Here is a 21,760-nt window from a genome sequence, read left to right as displayed (position 1 = left end):
ATTGCTCAAAATATCATCGTTCAAAAAAAAGATCAATTGACTTACCTTAAATCGAAGCCATTTCTGTCACCGATTTATTTCGTTGCTAGGTGATGACTTCGCTATTGTTACCTTCCATTGTAACATCAAATGTGCCAATAAAGATGAACACAGTTCATTGTTAACTTTTCCCTGGCGAATGTACACAATGTGGGGGTACACTTGAGTGGGAAGGACTTATAAATCGATATTTCTACAAGTCTGTAATTCAGTGTATTACGACTACGTTTAAATTACCATCTAGTTTCTTCTTCCAAGGGCAAGGAAACATATCACAATCATACATTAATAAAGAAGATGGATAAATAGATTATGCACAAGATTTTGCACAAAATTTTGTTAATATCGCAATTCGCAATTTTGTTTTATTAATTGATTTGCGATGTTGTCTTCGAGTGTGAAACTGAATTATTTTTTTTAATCACTTTATTTAACAAATAAACGTCTTGTATTACAATGAATAATCTTGGCAACAAAGTTTCCAAACCTAGCTAGCACGAGTTCGGTTCCCGGGATTAAGTGATCTCATGTGGAAGTTCTTCTTCCATGCAGAGAGCAGCTCTGGGGCTCAACCAGCCTCTAATAAATGTATACCTGGGAAGAGATAGGTGTAAAGGCCGAAGAGCAAGGTGTTGATCACACCATCTTCAGTATGGCCTACATTTAGAATGCGTGGGACCCTAACCCCACATCCCCCTATGTGCCTTCATGGCACGCACTGCTAGAAGTTACCGTAATACATTTGGCTAATATCCTAAAGTTAAAACTTAACGGTCTGCCTGTTGATTTACAAAATCCGTACGGAACCGTTTTTTAGATAAATGTGAATATTTTTATTGCGTATGAAGATAGACAATGATTACAAATTATTGTTGTATACACCATAAAACTATTTTTCAAAGCTGAATTACCAAAATGACATCAATTAGGGTGAGTACATAATGACTGTACATACTTTTAAAAAGGTCATGGTAAAGATTTTACGTTACTTGAATGGAAGAGGAATTTGACTGTCTTTGACAATCATTTCTGCTATCAACTTTTTACAGTGGTTCAATACACAGGCCTTTACCTTTTCTTGCTCGATTTATTCCCGATTTAAGACTTCTCAACTCAGGAACTATGAGAATTCCAATGAAAACAGTGCCATTTCAGGAACTGCTCTATACCAGTTGGATATTTCAGTGAAATGTCTTCCCAGCTCAGGACGACATACTAATTGTCTGGGGGGAGGATGGATTGACGTTTCAAATACGTACTTGACATTAGACACTCCTGTGTAACTGCTAACCTAACCTAGAAGCAAGAGATCTACAATATACTCAAAATATATTAGAGAAAAGATGTTGCTTCCGGTAAAGCACAGTACGACTTTCTATATATACGAGGTCCGTAGTATTTCAGAGTAACGTGCAGTAACGATAAGAACCTCTCAAAAACCTATGCTTCCCCCTTCCCTCCCGAGGCAGCGGATCTTGAGTTGGGATCTTTCCACGTGAAAATGTCGGTTCTTCAATTGGGAACTTTCGTCATTCCCGAATCGGGGACTTTCATCAGTTCCCGAATCGGGAACTTTCGCCAGTTCCCGAATCGGGAACTTTCGTCAGTTCTCGAATTGGGAACTTTCGTCACTTCCCGAATTGGGAACTTTCGTCATTCCCGAATCGGGGACTTTCGTCAGTTCCTGAATTGGGAACTTTCGTCATTCCCGAATCGGGGACTTTCGTCATTCCCGAATCGGGAACTTTCGTCAGTTTCCGAATTGGGAACTTTCGTCGGTTTCCGAATTGGGAACTTTCGTCAGTTTCCGAATTGGGAACTTTCGTCAGTTTCCGAATTGGGAACTTTCGTCAGTTCCTGAATTGGGAACTTTCGTCAGTTCCTGAATTGGGAACTTTCGTCAGTTCCCGAATCGGGGACTTTCGTCAGTTCCTGAATTGGGAACTTTCGTCATTCCCGAATCGGGGACTTTCGTGAGTTCCCGAATTGGGAACTTTCGTCAGTTCCTGAATTGCGACGTTCTGAGCTGGAGCATCATCTTTTACTCGGTCAGAGTGGTGATCGTATTTTTTCTGCTCAGGAATACTGGAGGGAATAAACACCAACCAACTCGCTATGGGCGGGAAATAAAATCTGCTTTCGCAATTACCATCGTCTCGATTCGTTAGCCACGAACCGTCAACTTCTAATTAATGAAAATGGCTTTTGAACAGATGAAATTACAAGAATTCAGCATCTTAACCACGTACAATTAAGGGAGGAAATTTTATTATTTTCTTGTAAGAAGGGCTGGCACGAACAGAAGCACAAGAAATATCGTTTCCTTCTTTTCGTTTCGGTAGCATTTAGCTGTAAAGAAGGACAGTGAAAGAAAAACAGCTTACACACAACTGCGCTCGTGGCAGTTTTCCAAAATATTTTCTTTTATACTGGCTGCATGGGTTCTATTGTCCTAGTCTTCCAATTCCCTAGATAATATTTCAGACTAGAGTCGCTAGAGGAACTCGCGTATATGCTGCGTCTGCAGGCCCTAAATTTCAAACAACAGAGTTGAGCGATTGTTCCTTTCGAGTGGAAGTCTTTGCTACTCAGAGCGTGAAGTTTACGAATCATTGGGAGTCTCAAACGAAGGTCTTTGGTCTGGTAAAAGATTCTGCGTCTCCAGTGCCATCTAGTAAAGGATTTCAAAAGCTTGAGTACTTCATATAAACAGCCTCTTGCTGTGAGCTTGAGAATTAGTAATGCGTAGATATAGTCATGTGAACTTTGCTATTCAACCTTGTCATGTGAACTTAAAGCACACTATATTTTGGCATACAAGCAAGGGCGTATATATAGTTCAAGTAGGGGGGGGGGAGGGTTCAACTTTTGGTATGATTAGGGTTGTTTATATCATAAGTGAAAATACAGGAACCTGCTGACCGGGAGCTTGTTGGGAGCGGCGTGGTGGTGGTGGTGGTGGGGAGGGGGGGGGGGGCTGGACCTGACAAAGTTGCGTGCATGTACATATTCATTATAATATTCTTTACACTTCTTAAAGAAAAAAAACAGAAACCACTTCGAAGTATATCATTAATCTTGCAATTCCTTTTCGGTGCCGTAATGAACTTAAGCTGCTATCTCACAAATCGAAACTTTATTTGAGAACTGCGGACTGAGCAGTGCGGGCACCCAAGCACTGACTGTTTACAGTAAACAGCTTTATTATGCAATGGAAGAAATTTGCAACTGAAATTCAGTGCTGCTAGCAGACGGCGGCGCTATCGTGAAGTCAAATATCTTTGTAGCATCTTCTTGTAACTCGATAACTCTTGTATTATTGAGAGGGAGCGGTTCAATGTACAGTGAGATGGTTAAAATGAGCATTTTAATATTACGCATTTAAATATCAATAAAGTTGAAGAAAGTATAGTCTTAATCATTTCTTCTTTACCACCCGATTTCAGCACATTTGTGCATCCCGAAGAAACTATTCGGGACACCAGGACAAATTATACAGTATGTAACATTGTTATTCGTACACACGGATTTTCAAAGAAAATGCTTTAATATCTGAAAGGAAATACACTCTTTTGAAATTGTTTCTTTACAATTCAATAACTAATATCATTAGGAACATAAAATCTTACCAAAATTCTGTATAACCAATGACAATAATAAATTAAATGAAACTGAAAGAGAAACATGCCATTTTTTGTACAACTTTTCTATTCGTACACTTAATAATATAAAAGAAAAAAGTATATTCAGAGCAAATTGACTGACAGTTCTAATACTTTGATGCGTATCCTTTGGCTTTAATTACTGCTTGACACCTGTTCTTCATAGAATTAACCAGTTTCCGACATGTTTCAGAGTTTATTTTATTCCACTTGGCTTGCACAACAGTTTTCAACTCTTGTTTGGACTTGACGTCTGCTTTATGGTCTCGCCTCTTTAAAATTGCCCATAAATGCTCAATGGGATTTAAGTCTGGACTTTGAGTTGGTGTCTGTAGTAGTTTGGGCACATTCCATATTAGCCAATTAAAGTTAACTCGCGCCTTATGCTTACTGTCATTGTCTTGTTGGAATCTGTAGATAGGCGGCATGTCCATTTTTTGGGCACTCTGCTTTACATTGTTCTTCAATATGTCCAAATAGACATATGCATCTATGATACCATCAATAAACTGGACGGTACCAACACCTTTAGACGACATACAGCCCCAAATCATTAATGGCCCACCACCGTGTTTAACTGTTGGAACTGTGTTAATGTGATCATTGTCTTTATTTGATTTTCTCCAAACCCTATTTATCACATCTGACCGTATATATTAATCTTGGACTCGTCTGACCATATGACACTATCCAAAAATTCCTGGTCCATCTTTCGCGAATGAAAGTATATTCCTTCGATTCACCTTATTTACATACGGCCTCTTTCATGGTATTCTGCATCTGATATCCATGCTTCCACAACGCACGTCGGACATCATCTTTCCAGCAACATTTCCTACTAACGGTCGTAACTGAGGAACACTTAGTCTGGGGTTTTCTCACACTCTTTTTAAAATAAAGCTCATCACGTTTATTCAACCGTCTCTCTTTTGGTTTTCTTGGCACATTCTGTGTTGAACCTTCCTCTCTAAATTTGTTTTATTATGTATTGAACTGTGGAGTGTGATTTATTGACTGTTTGTCCAATTTTTCTTAACGAATAACCTCTAACGGCCAAATTTATAATAACATCCTTCAGATCGGAACTAAGTTCCTTCACCTTGCCCATTTCGAACACGCTGATAGATAGACGATAGGCCTACAACAATACCTATGCCAGCATTCCGCTTGACAGGGAGCGCGCCTGCATGTTCAAACTTGTTACGAAGTTGCAAACTGCACGAAATCGCCCGAATAGCGGTGGCGCTGTATGCGAGGAAGATTGAAAATCTTGCCTGTACGAATAACAATGTTGCATGAAACAGCGTGTTTTTCTCTTTTCACACAAATTATATGCTCTCTTTATACACTTTGAACATACATTTTTATTGACATTTGTTGGTGAAACCTTCATTAATATTAATTTCCAGGTACATATGAAAATTATTATATTTACTAGTAGATATTACATTTTTTCCTCGGAAATTCTATGTGTACGAATAACAATGTTACATACTGTATCAGTCTGTGATTGTCCCGCAAAAGCCGGGACGTGTAGCAGGCCTTGGTGTGATCAGACTATCAAAATCCAATCTATCAAGCAGGCCATCCAACATGTTGAAACACTGTTCCAATAAATGAGGGATAGCCGTTTAACATTTCTGAATAAGTTGTTGCAGTTGCAATTTTGCAATGTGTTGACTGTGTTCAGAGAAACGTGAAGTACAATTGTACCATAAAATAGTCCAAAAATGGACAACGAAGGTTTACCTTGTAATATTCTTTTGCGCTCCCAGCTGGTGCATTATTCCCTCAGATTTGACGGCTGGATGCTCTAGGTATATTCGTTTCTTCATCTTAGTCTCTAAGTAGTTTCTCTGCTTTGTAATAAATTCCATTAAAGTTCTCAGAACTCTCTCTTAGTTTCTTTTAAAAATATATCTATTTGAATACTGACATGTTCACAGAACTGAACTTTTGAGGTGCCCAACATAATCTTCAACTGCATGAAAACAATTTGGTTAGAAGAAGTGGAGATATTTCAAAATCCCCACAGGTTACACAGTAAAGAAACTGCAGAGCGTGCTGAAATATTTATCTTCTACTAGTAAATTGTAAACTCTGTAAAGTTTCTACAATTAGTGAATACAATTCCACAAGTCACGCTACTTACGTTAGTATTGATATTTTTCTATCCATCTTGTGTCAAACAACTTTAAAATGTTACGGTGTTTCTCTGGTTTTGTTACACTGCATTATTAAAAACCAAATTCCTTTAAGAAGACTCGAGAGAAAGAAAATATAACTGATTTGACAGTCCCAATGCAGTTTCTTATCGCAGAAAGTCCGAAACTATCAGGAAATTGCATACATTTGGTCTACAGTCCCATCTGGTGTGTGGAATTACGTAATTTCCTTCCCACCGTATCCCGTTCAATACGTCTCCAATTTTGGAGAATAGAATAAGTCCGAAGACATTTTTATCAATAAGCGGATAAAACAGGAAATTTTGTAATTTTACTGAACCAAAAGGGAAAGGAGGTGGACCCCCTTAAATACGCCCATGCATACAAGACAGGTAATTGTAAAAAGCCAATACATATTGAAATAAGCTTTCTCATGCTAGGACGTAGGAAGGTTAGTGATTTTTTTAATAAGTCTGTAAGAACAGCAGGGTTTCCCCGGTACGCCTTGTTGGTTGATTTGGTTGATTTGCTGTTTTAAGTCTACTTTATGTACAGTAAGGCTAATCGGGACTGGACCTACAGTTTAAAGTGGGATCCGAACCACCATGTGTCTCCACTGGATATCGAACCCGGGACCCCTCGATTACAAGGTGAAGACGCTACCACTGTGCCATCGGGGAGACCGTAACGATACGGCTTGTTATCTAGGGGTTCCTGATTCGATACATGAGGAAAACATGTATGTTGTTCGTCCGCCAATTTTGCATAAATTCAATTTTAATACCGGTCCAAACCCCTAGATTATCAAACATTTGGCATTAATTGTACAATTAATTAAATAACATCTCAAAACTGATCCAAACACTATATTCATTGAAAAGGAAAAAAGTTATCGTGGTCAAAACATGTCGACAACCTCCATTAGCCGCTCACTTCTGTTTTGATTTGATTTTTTTTTTACTTAGCGTCACTTTTCTGCCTGTTTTGGCTAATCGCGACGATGAGGATGAGTGTGATAACATGGATAAATTGATGAATGGACACTAACAAGGAACATCCATGTCCAGGCCGTAGCAAACTGTTCTAACCTACCCACTAGCCGGTCCCCGTGGCGGAGTGGTTAGCACATCGCGCTACGACGCCCGAGATCCCGGGTTCGAATCCTGGCCTGGGCATGGATGTTTGAGAATGTCCATTCGTCAATTCCATCATATCATCACTCATTCCCATCTTCGCAAATTAGCCAAAAGTGGCACCAAAAGCGAAGTAAAATAAAGCAAATCAATCAATCAATCAATAACCTGCCCATTGCTAAGCCACACACTATATTTCAACACTACGGAGGAACTTTTCAATTCCCTTCATATTGTAGCCCTACCTTTTGGATGATTAACAGAATGCTATGTGTTAATGAACTTACAACCAAAGTTAATACAGCACACATGTTGTTCCAGAGCCTCATCAGGTCAAAGTGAAGTTTTCAGTCGCTGGACATGTTTTCCTCAAGAGTGTTTCCATGGAATGGATCGTCAGTTTGAACAGTGTTACCAGTTGTGAAACGAATAGTTATAACAATAGCTTTTAAAAGTAACCATTAGCACATTTTCAGGTTCGATGATCAAAGAATGATATGCTCTCTTTGATGTTGTCTGTTTTTTAGTCAATAGATGGCAGGACAATGCAGTTTTTTACACTCTTCTGTTCGTACTCTCGAATCCAGAGCAACAGTAACTCTCGAGCTACAAATGGCGAAGCATACGAAGTTCTTCATTCCGTTCATCAAATAGCATCGTGGCAAACTTTATGTAATCATTTAGTGTTTATGTTTCAAGAATATATTATGATTTAATAGCAGTCTGAGAGTCATTCCACTAAACATCCCGTAATTGAATCAAGCCTATGGAACACAACAATATGGTCCTCCACTTCAGGGACGAAGGTTTTTGTTACACTGTGACTCGCGGTAAGTGAGTGCAATTTCCTATCGCGTGCATCGTGCAAACGACACAAAGAAACACATTTTCAGTCCTACACGGAACACACACACATTTGTGCTCATACCAACAATGACACACATTTTTGGTCGCACCAGAGCCGGATACATACAAATGTAAAAACTTAAAAAGGAACAAAACAATAATACCATAACAACAATGCAAATGAACATTCAAACAGTCATATTATGGGTTACCAACCTTGATATAGTATCGAATGGTCCCCGATTTGCTCTCGAAGGAACAGGGCAGCGAGCTTTCCGGAAGCTGGAACTTGAAAGGAAACTGGTGGAGCCCTCTCAGCAGAATTGGAACATTGCCCTCTGGCTTGTCTGGAAAGAAGAAGGATAACCATTATCATCTATATTCCCAAGTAATCCATGAAACTGTTACTAAATACATAATAGCAATGGCAATATCTTTGTATTGTGTTTCTGTTATTTATCGTCGCTTTTCTGTCACTTTTGGCTAATAAAAACGATGAGGAAGAATGTAATTAGACTAAATTGATGAAGGGACAGTCACAGAGAACGCTCATGTCCAGACCGGGACCAGAACACGAGAATTGCATTCAGTGCCGAGATCGCATGTCGACTGTTTAATGAGCTCGGACACAGCAGTACTTTTAAGTTTACAAAAGAAGTTATGGTGTTGTTATTATTTCACCTCACTATACATGACGTAATTAATCCATAATTTTTATGGTGTGTAATGCAGTTAAACTTTCACCTTTTAAAAAAAGTTGCAACAACAAATGTTCTGTTACTAAATCAACAGGTCAGTTCATCATGTTCCATCACCATGTTTGCTTTCTAGATCGAAGTCCGCTATTATTATTTTCTATTTTCATTTTCGTTATGATAACGTCGCCTTTTTTACCTCTATTTGCTTAACAGCGACGATGGGAATGAGTGAAGAACTGATCAAATGGTTATGGGACAAACACAATGACACATCTAAGTTAGAACCTCTGACGTCTGGTTTCGTAGCGTCATACGCTGACCACTCCGTTACAGAAACCGGCAATATTGCTTTCAAGTAGTTAGTAGTTTATTATTAATACCGGAATTTTTAGGATAGCAGTGGGAATCAACTGTCAGGGAGATGTTGGAATAGAAATGGAAGTATCATTTGTTGATATCATATTGCCTTCTGACATATCATGTTCTTCCGTTCTTTGAAAATTGAGATTAATGATATCTGTTCGTAGACCAATTGAGTAAAATAACAAACAAGAGATCAATCATTTCACATATATATCTCAAAGTACATTAAGGAATCGTGTCATTTCCTTTCAAAATAATTCACGTATAAAAGGTTTTTCTGTTAATACTCAACTATCCCAATTTTATACTTATAGTTTTATCCATATCTGTACAATTTAATTTGCAATACTATAACTTGCTCGTAAATCTATTGTATTTCATAGCACTTGGCCTACGCAGGATTTTTTTTTTCTGAGGGAACTAGAATTGTAAAGATGAATATTACATAGCTACGTTATGAAGAGGTGCAAAATATTTCGTAATTACAATGTTTAACCACAGATAAAGATATATAAGCAGATCTTCATCTAAGGCAGGAAAACCGGTGCACGGCCCTCCCACTGTGAACGCCCTCTCGCAAGAAGTTTCGGAATATTACGTTGAGAGGCGCTGAGAGTTGTTCAAATACAAAAATTGTAATCTCATAGTTTGCATTTACAACTTTGATATTTTTCCCGAGTTCTTTACCGATTTTATTTGAAAATTTTGCTGCAGTCACATCAGCTCCCCCCTTGCGTACGCCAATGTCTCATTGTGTGTGGATTAGTAGATATCTGTAATTCAATACTAAGTTTTTAAAAGTATCAATAAATAAACTTGTTTGTTTGTGTTCTAAGTCAACTTTACGTACACATAGTCTAATCGGGGTGTTCTGAGAAGGAACAAAGAAGTCAATCTCACTTTCACGTAGCACACCCCAGTAACCAGTGGCAACGATTAGGGGTGCCGAGGGGGCAGTTGCCCCCCAAAATTTCGCCACTTTCGCCTCCGCACTATGCTAAACCTTATATACAAAGGGAAATATACTGTCTTTGTCCCCCCAGTTATGCACTTCCCCCCCCACCGGTTTTGGAACCCAATCGCCGCCACTGCCAGTAACTGTAGTCCTGCAGGCCAACGAGGCTCTGGCGCCTAGGCCCACGACCAGTATAATCCTCTGTGGTGTCGTGTTGTCTTGTGATTGTCGTGTGTGCAGAGTGCCTCTTTGCAGTCTCATCTTCTAACTTAGGTGTGAAGATGTTATCCTCAGCGACAGCATTGTTTTGTTTGTTGTTAAGAAGACCTACGTTTTAGAAATTGAGCAACATAGCTTTTGAAACGATAATTTATTTCACTCTTAAGTTTCTTCTGTCCTTAGTTAAGGGCTTATCTCCTGGAAGAAATAGCCTATGTGCTGACATACCCATAATTTAAACATAATTGAAAATAAATCGATAGGCTAATCGAACTATAGTTTAAAGTGGAATGCCCTGTCCAGTATGGGCATCCACTGGATATCCAACCCGAGACCTCTTGATTGCAAGGCAACGACGTTACCACAACACCTTATGGAATGCGGAACATAAAAAACTAAATTTGCTTAGAATACTCATTAGTCAAAATTATGTAGTTCGGTAAAATTACTATACGTTTTTGTTTTTCAACTAAACGATTTGGTTTAATTCAACAAATAAGTTCTTACTGTGCAGCCAATAACATCTAATAGCCAGGTTACTGACCAGCCTTGCTAGAGCACCAACAGTTGCTGGCGCCAACATTTTCTCTCTTATCGATCTGGCCACACTGTCTTCGTCTCGGTGAGTCAATACTGGCTGCTGGTAAATATCTCAAGTTTAATGTTAGTTAATGAATGTTTCTTTGGTTCTACAAGATATTTATTCACACACAAAAGAATCTAGTAAGTAATATTCAATATGAATAATACAATTATAAATCGTCCTTATAACGAACGTGTTTCAACAAATTTGTCTAAACTAAAGTCGAAAATAGGAATACTATTATTACAATTGGCACAAATTTCTGAATTACGATGATTTACTACCTTCATTAAAAGAAAAATTATTTTCTCTAAAATTTCGGGAGAGGCTGTAGCCCCATTAGCTCTCCCATACGTACGTGATTGTGACTGCCGTAAAATTGAACTTCTGAGTATCATACTGCATAGATACTTTGGAGAACGTGTCTGAAATTGCATTTCTACGAAATTTTTCAGGAAGTTTCAAAATGGTGGACTGCAATCCTACACAATGTACAAATGTTTCAAAATACACTTGACATGACGGATAAAGATTTTCATTTTCACGAAGCTCCCAATTATTTCAATTTTCACTTAACAACCTGTGACGTAATGACACTGTTTTTATTTTTTACTTCTGTTGAATTAGGTTATTTTACATTGCCTTTATGCCACGTTTGGCTAATCCTGGCCATGAGGATAAGAGATTATGTGATGAAATTGATGAATTGACACTCACATAGAACCAATGCCTAGGTCTGGATTCGAAACCGGAACCCTTCGCGTCGTGGCGTGTTGTGATAACCACTTCGGCGCTGTGGCCGATCTTTTTATACTTTCAGTAGGCCCCATCTAATTCGCTGCACTTTTAGACACTACAGTCCCGCAGGATTATCTTGATACAAATGGCTACCGTCTGCCTGCGCCGCTGCAGGAGTACCAACCTACAGCGAACGCTTGACTCTCAAGCGAGGAGGTGGGAGATTTGAAAAATAATTACATTGTGTAACGGAAATATCACTGTATTAAGAGGACATGCTAAGAAAGTTATAAGCATTATAAGTATTCTATCTTACACAATAAATGGATAAACAGTTATTCTTTACCTTTAATCTGTTATTTGAAAACACTCAAGGTCATCATCCGTGGAGTCTCCGTCAAGCTCTGTTATGTCGCAGTCGTCTTGTTCACTGTCTGAAGAAGAATTCGACAGAAGACTTGACTTCCCAATATTGATGATGAAATTGTCAATATCGTAACGATATGCTACAGTCCTTCACCCAATATTTTTTTTTCCATTTATGCGCATTCTCGACCGCTTTCCTCCAATCTTCAACTGATACTTGTTGGAATGCCTCGTCAATGGGAACGCGTACACTTCGTTGTGCGAATGTGCAGTTCTTTCTAGCGATGTAGTTTTTTACATTCGCCCAAATTAACTCGATGGGATTTAGATCTGCATGGTACGGGGGCAGCCGCAATACCTTATGACCTGCGTTCGCTGCAATCGATTTGTTGCCCTTATTAAGAAAGAATTTACATACGTTGAATATAATGTTCCTTGCATCACTATGCAATGGTTTACCTCTTCTGATTTGGTTTCTATGCATTTAACGCGCTGTCGAAACAATTACACACGAACACTCACTAATACACGAAATACAAAATCAGAAAGAAAGCTCTATGCACTGCCACTTCGCTTGCTTCAGTCACTACACGTGAGTCCTTTCAACAGTTGGTAACATTTCGCGCGCCCGAACTTTAGAGTTTCCGTTGGCCCGTTACAGCGGGAAGTCTCCCGCTCTAGCCAATTCGAGCGAAGTTGCATCACTCACAGGGCGGCCATTTCTCTCAAGTTAATTCTGCGGGACTGTAGATGTATCCCGGTGACAGGCTGATGCAAGGAAATTATGTTCAAACAAGTAGACGACTAGCTGTGTTCAAGTTCAGAAGATTCAATAAATGCTTGTCTGCTGCTTTAAAGGTTCATTTGATTAGTTAACTCGCAGCACGTGCTCATGCACCACACCTCTCCAGAACGTTGTGCAAACGGTGCAGATCCCAAATACACTACTTGACACCAAATCAACGAAGTAGACGAGTCGGTGTTGCACTGTGTAACCAAACTAGACGCGCGAGTGCAGAGAGAGTGAAAAAGTGCAGCGAACTAAAACCCGACCGGACAAAGAATAAACTTCAGCAAACCCAGACTTTCGCCTCCAGTTGTGGGAGTTTCAAGAGGGGGAAGGGGTGAATAGCGGTGTTGCAACACGCCTGAATTTTGCCCAGTCGTACACGGAACGTATTGCTTTCAACATTAACCCTTTGCTCACATTTCAAGGAGAGGCAGGGAATCAGAGGCAGCTTGCTACGCGGCTGCAACCATTAGGCTTCGCCGTGCTTGACCTTGTTGAGGGTTCCACCTGTTTCAAAAACGACTGGAAACGAAAAATTTGGCAACTCAGAATGTCACGGGAACTTCCCTCACCACGGCTACTGGACAAAGCCGATTGGTTCAGCGGTTCATATGACCCTCCTTGGCTTTCGACGGAAAAGACAAAAATATAACTTTGAAGTTTTTTTGTTTTTTGAAACGGGCTTTAAACGGGGCTAATGCGTATTACCCAATTTGCATTATTGATGGGGTGACGAATCCATCCCCCTTTCCCTCCGTCCGAAGCATGATGAAAAGAGCATGCCCCTGGATTATGCGTATTGTGTCCATACAGTACTTCGGACCTGTATTGGTTTAGGTCGATATTGCTGCTACAACCATTTTCGTCTTCTTCTTCTAAGAGAACCAAACCCAACTAGCCTAACGTAACCACCACAGATTATTTACTACCCCAAAAATCTACCAGCCAATGGGAATGCTTGAAAAGGTTGTAGAAGCAATCACTACCATTGTTTTAAGCAAAGAGTAAATTTTGATTGTTTTGCCCTCAACAATGTCTGCTTCCCCAACAACATGTGTTCCCAGAATAGGCAGTAAAGGTGCCTCCAACGCTCCCACTTCTACTCATTTTCCGCTGCAAATCAATTCCGAACGGCCTCGAGTAACCGAACTGCGTAATTACGTCATCAGCGGAGGTTTCCGGTTCCGAATTGGCACGAGTCTCGTTTCCTCGCCCTCTTAATTGATGTCATTCGACGGAGATTGTCATTTGTTCTTCAAAACTGGGAAGGGCGGGAAATTGCTTTGTCGGCGGTGCTGAGGCGCTGTTGCCATTTTCAGATTTCGATTTCTGAAACTCGAGAGTGTTGCTTTTCGATTCGATTACTTTTCAGCAGCGACCTACCGTTTCGATTCATGATGTGACAAAAGCAAAACCCGAAGAACGGTTAACCTAAATAACTCACGTAAGCACATTTGGAGCGGGATTTTATGGAGAATGTAATCTCTCCATTAAAATACAGGCTTCACCTGAGTACACTGAGCGCAGCGCTACCCATTTAGAAATAGGCTATACTCCATTCTACGAATCTGTGGATCATGCGAGCGAAAACTGTTGAACCTCAGCGCAGATATTTCCGTGAGTTTGATTTACAAAGAGTAACAACACGTGTTAACAGTTAATTAACACTTTATTAATGTCCAACGCGACCGACCGCGACGCGATGTGTATATATAAAATATTTATTGGTTGTGGCCAAAATCCATGCACCAGTTAACAATTTATCAATTGGTATTATATACATGTATGAACATAATATTTACTCACAATTATACCTTTCATAATAAATAGTTACCAAATTTCATTACGCTTTTACAGAATTATATTCGACTTATTAAGATATTTTGTAAGAATATAGATTACAGAGGATGGAGGTGAAGTCAGTAAACAAGGCAGTGTCAGTGGTGCTTGATGTCTTCTTCTGTACAATTCCTGTAAAAATGGTTCTCTGTAAGTTTCATAAAGTTTGCATTGAAATATAATGTGGTTCGGAGTTGCAGTATATTCTTTGCACAAACAAACTGGTGAAGTCACAGTTACAGAAATTCTTCTTGTAAAGGTGAACTACGGCGATAGTGTGATTTAACGAGATTGGGTGTACCGCATTATAGTTGTGAGGGAACTCCGGGAGAGTTGAATCTGTTTAAACCAACATTCCTTTGGAATTCTTTCTTGTATAGAATAGTAGGCTTACCGCATTGAGTGCCAGTATTTGTCCAGAAACTTTGCCAGTCAGTAAATAGTATTTTTTTAGTGTGTGATTCCAAAACTACGAACGGAAACTTCATTGAAAGCGGTAGTTGGATTGTTTGATTTGCTACATATTTTGCCAAAGTATCTGCTATATTGTTCCCTACTATTAAAGAATGTCTAGGTGTCCAAATAAAGTTGATATCATATCCCAATCTCGTTAATTTCAGTGAGAGTATTCTTATGTTAACAATGTACACTACAACCATCTTGGAGAACATTCTCCACAGATTACTCACTACAGAGCAAATACAAATTGATAAGTCAATTTGACCATGTTGGGAAAGTGTGTCTTTTGTACAACGTTCAACAAAAACAAATCCTTTGCGCAATTAGCACTCGAGAGGACTAGACCAATGAACGTCTGATGCCCGTTTGCATCAACGTTGTACAGTGGGATCCATGAGTATTACCGTGCAAATTGTCCATCACCATGTTCGTGCACTTTATTTGGCCCAGTAAGAGCTTCAAGAATTAAAAGAAAACTCAAAACAAGCCGTTGACAACTTCTGCACCAACGTACATAAAAAGCAATCGCTTAAAAACACATAGAATGTACGAAAAAAAAACTATTGAATATAGTCAAGGACAATTTGCACAGTAATACTCATGGATTCCACTGTACTAACTTGCGAGTAAAAAGATCCGTAATCCTCGAGTAACGATCATCTTCTGTTGCACCAACGTGTAAGGTGCGATGAACATAGCGAGTCACGAAACTCTGGATTAACCCTAGGAGGGTAGCTATACTCAAAGCAAGTGCCTAAATGCCATACAAATGGAAGTGCGTCATTAGTTAATCCTTTCGAGAAGGCGTGTTTGTCGGGGTTCAGGTTCTACACGTCGTGTCGTAGGAAACAAGGAAAGGATGTAAGTAACGGTACCTGGATATTGGTATCGAAAACAGTGACAAACAACGGACATGAGAAAATTTCAAGAACGGAACAAAGATGGGGAAAACATATTTACGTGAATAAATTTTGATATACTGTATTAGTGCAGCTTGCAATCGTAGTAAGTAGAGTTGCAGTTGTGTTTGTGGTAGATTTATATAAATATGCATCTATCTCAACGTAGCCTTCACGATCGTTTTTTTATAGCTAATGTTTACATTGCTACTGGTTTTTGCGTGTATATGTGTATGCTTGTATTGCACGTGCAATTTTGCAAACTATGTACTGTACTGCAGAATATGTACAACAAACATCTCCGAAAGTATATACAGTAACATACTATATATTTCTCGCTTTTGAGATGCACAGTTTGAATCTACTACTTCCAATTTAACATTTATTTAGTTTTGAAATTCTGAAGTGATACATTGCCGGTTGCAGATGGCAGCCATTACTCCGCTGAGCGTGGGTTAACTCCACTTTTACTCGACGATCTCGAAGGGTAAAGTTGGCCCTCTTTTTACTCCCAGATTACCCGGCGTTTCTGTTGGTGCAACAGATATTCAGCCGATTCGTGGGTTAACTCTGAGTTAACTCTTACTCGAGAGTAAATCGACGTTGGTGCAAACGGGCATGAGAGAGGAAGTGAGTGTATGGAGGGGCAATACGACTGCAGCTAATATCCGTTTGCAGCAACCCCCCGAGTTTTGTTCCGCCGACTAGCTTTCGCCCCTTCTCTACGGTTACGCGCGGCGTTGCTCCAAAAGTTGCCGAGACAACATTAAGTTTCATAGAACCGATCTTAGGCTATACATTTTATGCCCTTGTAAGGCTTTGTTTAATTTGAACATTTTTATTTCCAAGTTTTAATTTCTTGTTAGTTGCTTTCACAGAATCATATTCAAATCACATTGAGATTTAGTCATTTTTCCGCTCTGCAACGGCTTTGTGAGTGATCGGTGATTCCAGGAGTATGACGCATTAATTTTTAACTGGTGGTTGAGGACCAACCTGCGTGTAGGATTCTTGGGGGAGAACGAAAGGGAATAATGGAATTGTTAGTTTTTGTGGACATTGACGATGTTGTGAAATGTAAGTTTATTGATAATTATGTCTTTAATACGTACTTCAAATATTGGTTGAAGATATCGTTTCATTAACAGTATGGTATAGTGAAAGGAAGAACATTTCACTCGTTTATTTCCTAATTATTTACATTTGTACTTACCTGTTATGCATAGCGGAACATTTTCGAGTAGGAGTTTGCTTTTTTCACTGAAAAAAGCGTAATTTTTCACATTACAAGTATTTATTGTTTGTTGCTAATTCGTTTTCGTTACACACATTATGGCGGGCAAATCTTGACTCAAGTTGTCTATCGTCAGCTGATATGCAGTGTTTCCAAACTTATTAACCGAGAAATGCCGCACAAACTATTCACAGAAGGATTTTAAGCGAAAATTGATCCACAAACCATTCACGGAAGGTAGGTTAGGTTCAGTTAGGTTAGGCAAACAGAAAATTAAATTTAAAAAAAACTGCTCACACGTCATCTTGTAAAACTACCGCGTGGCTGCAACACCAACAGGGGGTTACATAATCGAACACACGGAACATTGATTCACGTAGTCGACGCTAATGGTGGCAAGAGCTATCGTGCATCGGAGATACATTAATGTCTAAAAATACATGATTTACCGGCCGAATATGTTGAACGAAGGGAGAAAACACTTCCACGAGCTTCCAAAAATCTACAGAAACTCATTTCCGTAAGTAGTTTCTCCTGTAAATTTGAAGAAATGTGTTTTCACTATACCATACTGTTACCATTGTTTCTTTCTTGGGTACAAGCGAGTTGATTTTCCTGAAGGTGGAAGATTAAAATATCATCCATGTTTGTTTTGAGTTTATTATTTGGAAGCTGCGTTGCTGTGATTAGCTATTAAGTGAACATTAATGATAGCAACTGAACTGATAGAGTTTTCTCACACGCAAATTAGCAATGTAGAGTAAGTCGGTGTTTCTGTTTGTTGCCAGAAAGTGGGAAGTCCGATTGAGAAGAGAAACAAAATTATTAGAATTATTATTACACAGCCCGGTTGGGTACGTGTCAGGCCTTAGGATTGCGCCTACTGGCCTAGGCCTAAACTCAGCCATTGCAACTTGCAATCGTTGTGAGCTTCGATGTAGTTCAGACGTCATAGTGTCTATTCATACACCTAGCGCAACCGTTACTTGCATTCGTGCTTCTGTTTAGTATCTCCTTTGACAGCTTATGGAAATTAATTGAAACAAATTCGTAACGACACAAGTGTAGTTCAATATTAATTAAATATTCGTGAAAAGTATGTACCGTGAACGCGCTAAAGTCCGCATGTGTAACAGCGTTGCAAACATATTAACTGCATTGTGGAATAAAACAAGTGAATTATTTTTCTGAAGCTTCCACTAAGTACATAATGCGTAATTACAATGTTGGTGCTGGAAATTAATACGATATTCAGAAAAATGTGTCGGTGAGCTCCACGCCATCTACACGTGTTGCGTTTCACTGCGGTGTTTACCGAGCTGTTGTTGGTCAGGGATGCGAAAATGATAGCGGTTAAATTTTCATGTAATTGTATTTTGCAGCATGTACGTCAATTTTTCAGAATATCTGCTTAATGTGCTATTAAACACTGTTCACACTAAAGTTTTCTCCAGGTGAGATATTCCAGATTGAAGATGAATTATCTGTAGGTTAATTACATTGCTAAATCAGCTTGGATTCATAATGTAGAAAGGAAAATGCAATAAACCAAGTCTTGGAAGATCAAATTTATCAACTTTAGCGATAACGACAGTTAGATAACTTTCTTAGACACTTGTAAGACACTATTAGGTCGCTCTGCCAGCCCAATATATTGAAAATTTGTTTAATTTCATTTCATTTTTGTTATCTAGCGTCGCTTTTCTGACACTATAGGATATTTAATAATAGTTTTTCCAATTTGTTTTTGAACCATATCATATTTTTCGCTTTTATATCATTTGGTAGGTTATTAAATATTTTGATTGCCATCTGTTCGGGTCCTTCTTGAACTAATGTTAGCCTGGTGAAGTATGGCTTAAGAAGTTGTTTATTTCGGGTGTTATAAATATGTACTATTGAGCTTCGTGACATTATATTTCTTTCGAAAATAATGCCATTTCATAGCCTATATGTACAGTGAAGGGAGGGTTAATATTTTATGTTTCTTAAACAACGTTTTGCACGATTCCCTAGTCTTTATTCCTGCTAAAATCATAATGTCTTGCTCTTATTTTCTAAATGCTTCTAAACTTGCCGGTGAATTCCCCAAAAATTCTGTTACATAAAGTGTCAATCACCGAGAAACCCAACATTTTAAATTCAATCAATCAATCATATAGTATAGATCATATGATGAAATGTCAATCATCAAGTGCAAATTATATAATATCAGCACACTAGATGTGACGAATACCCCTTGCAGATGTATCTTGAAGTGCCGATGTGCCTGAGTGACAAGGCCTTCCTGATAGAAATAGGACTGTTTTCGAAGATAGCCACCGAAACCGGAAAGGAGTCTACTTCTAATTGACAGGCTGAGTAGTTAGGCAAAGTCAACAATAGATTACAAATAACTACTGAAGATTTGAGAGGTAGTGGTGTTGTGTGTCCACAAACTCTTTCCGAGCTGTAACTGTGACTTAACTCCGAAGGTAAGGTTAAGATTACAGGCTAAGTTGAGTGTTTGGAAGACTTACATGTTCCCTTTTGTTACACAACTTAACTGATTAGATTGGATTGTTCGATCCCCGGCCGGTTCAAATCCGGGAACTTTTCTAACGATGGAAGCGGCCCCGGCGCCCACCCAGCGTCGAATAACATGGGTATCTGGGGGAAACCCTGGGGGATAAAGGCGGTCAGGGGCGTGATGCTGATCACATCACCCTCACTCACGACCGGATCAAGAAAGTGTGGGGCGTTACCCCCACACCCCCTATACCCCTATACGCCTTCATGGCGTGGTGCTAAGCACAGGGGAACACTTTACTTTACTTTACATAACTTAGGATTAGGGTACTAACAATTAAGTATTGACTAGTTACATGTAAATAAACTATATTGTTCCGAATTGTGAAAGTCTCTAGTATTATCCTGAAGTATTGCCCTCAACGAAATGTCCCTCATTAGAAGAGATGGTTTTCAACATTCATGTCCAGGCTTGAATTCTAAACCGGAACTCCTGGCGTGAATTTTATAAGCCATATGGATCTATTGGACACGATGGAATAAAACAGACAAATTCTTCGCGTGAGAACCAGAGGGGCGTAACTGCAATTTATCAAATTTACAGGAGAGAGAAAATAATGTATTCATAACAGGAGCGTATATTCATGGGTAGCTAGGCTACCAGCGGAGCCTAGTGAGTAAAAGAATACTGTTGAAAAATCTATTACAAACTGCGAATAAACCTAATTTCAATAAGAAGATAATGACGATTCTGAAGTGGGCAACTCTGAATTCTTAGAAGTTGGCACACTGAATTCTTAGGAGTTGGCGACACTGAATTCTTAGGAGTTGGCAACACTGAATTCTTAGGAGTTGGCAACACTGAATTCTTAAGAGTTGGCAACCTGAATTCTTAGAAGGTTGCAATCTGGCTGCAGTTGGGATGGCAACGTGGCTTCTTTGATGACTTCAAGAATGAGCATACTAGGAGTCTTCTCCCTTCCTCCATTGCATAACCACGCGTCATAGTGAGCTAGTGGAGGTCTTGGACTCAGCACACGCCACTGATTCATAGGAATAGCTTTGACTCTTAAAAAGAGTCGGTAAATTGGAGATATTTGACTCCCTAAGGATTAGAAGTGGAGATCTGTCGATCTGACTCCAAGAAGACCTCTTCAGAGGAGCTTAAATTTAAAGAAAACTGAAAACCGCATTTTTTTTGGAGTTACGTTCCTCTGGTTCTTATACGACGAAGTGGTAGATCAATTAAATTTTATCTAATGAAGTAAGTTGATAAACCACAGTTCTTTCGATTTACCTATTTTCTTATATGTAGCTTAAATAGTTTCAAGATAATCGCAAAATAGACATGAATCTATTTTTTATTTTTTTTTATTTTCAATTATATTGTTAAGCAATTTCAACAGGACCTGCTCTTAGATTGATTATTGTTTATCATTGGCAGACAGATGAGTCTGTGACAGACTCAAAAGAATGCAGGGCCTCCCCGATGGCGCAGTGGTAGCGTAGTCGCATTGTAATCAAGGAGTTCCTGGTTCGATACACGGTTCAGGCACATGGTGGTTCGGATTCCACTTTTAACTGTAGGTCCAGTCCCCATTAGGCTTTCTGTACATAAAGTGGACTTGAAACAAGAATGCAATCAAACAAACAAACAAATGCGTGTCAGTAAACGAAGCAGAAAACGATATTTTGGTCATGGTCCTTAAGAACTATCCTTGAATGATATGTAATGTGTTATACCGTCATGTTTCCGGTTGCCTGAATTTAAGGATTCAGTCGAGGCTTAAAATTGCAAGTATACACTTCTTGATTTGATTTGCTTTATTTTACTTCGCTTTTTGTACCACTTTTGCTTAATTTGCGAAGATGGGAATGAGTGTTGATATGATGAAATTGATGAATGGCCACTCACAAACATCCATGCCCCGGCCAGGATTCGAACCCGGGACCCCTGGCGTCGTAGCGCGATGTACTAACCACTCTGCCACAGGGGCCAGCAAGTATACACTTCTGTTTAACATCTGAACCCCGACATAGACAGTTCCGAGGTGTGGACATTTACTCACTGAACCGTCTTTTCCTGGGGCAAACTGATGAATAAGAGCACTTCAACTAAGAAGAACAGTGGCGGCTCTTGGGTTCCAAAACTGGGGGGGGGGGGGCCAAAGTGCCAAAACTGTGGTGGGCAAAGACAGTAGATTTTCCTTTGTATATAAGGTTTAGCATAGTGTGGGGGCAAATGTGGCGAAAAGTGAGGGGCA

At 39.3% G+C, this 21,760-nt stretch overlaps 1 protein-coding gene and 1 long non-coding RNA gene across 2 annotated transcripts in view; one reads left to right on the top strand and one right to left on the bottom strand.

Annotated features, from left to right (window-relative positions):
- The window catches only part of LOC146000071 (arrestin domain-containing protein 3-like), a 216,138-nt gene that overhangs the window by 48,090 nt on the left and 146,288 nt on the right, over nucleotides 1-21,760 (bottom strand). Inside the window, exon 3 of the mRNA XM_083137399.1 lies at nucleotides 8,062-8,192. Coding sequence (XP_082993525.1) covers nucleotides 8,062-8,192 — 131 coding nt within the window. The remainder of the gene's footprint in view (nucleotides 1-8,061; nucleotides 8,193-21,760) is intronic.
- LOC146000072 (uncharacterized) overlaps nucleotides 16,783-21,760 on the top strand; it is a 36,979-nt gene continuing 32,001 nt past the window's right edge. The window contains exon 1 of the long non-coding RNA XR_014443472.1: nucleotides 16,783-16,831. This is a non-coding gene — a long non-coding RNA (uncharacterized LOC146000072). The remainder of the gene's footprint in view (nucleotides 16,832-21,760) is intronic.

This window comes from Lepisma saccharinum, chromosome 16 (assembly GCF_977018435.1).
Source record: "Lepisma saccharinum chromosome 16, izLepSacc3.1, whole genome shotgun sequence".
Classification (NCBI taxonomy): Eukaryota; Metazoa; Arthropoda; class Insecta; order Zygentoma; family Lepismatidae; genus Lepisma; species Lepisma saccharinum.
The sequence above is the reverse complement of the archived record's forward strand: the minus strand, read 5'-3'. Positions and strand labels throughout refer to the sequence as shown.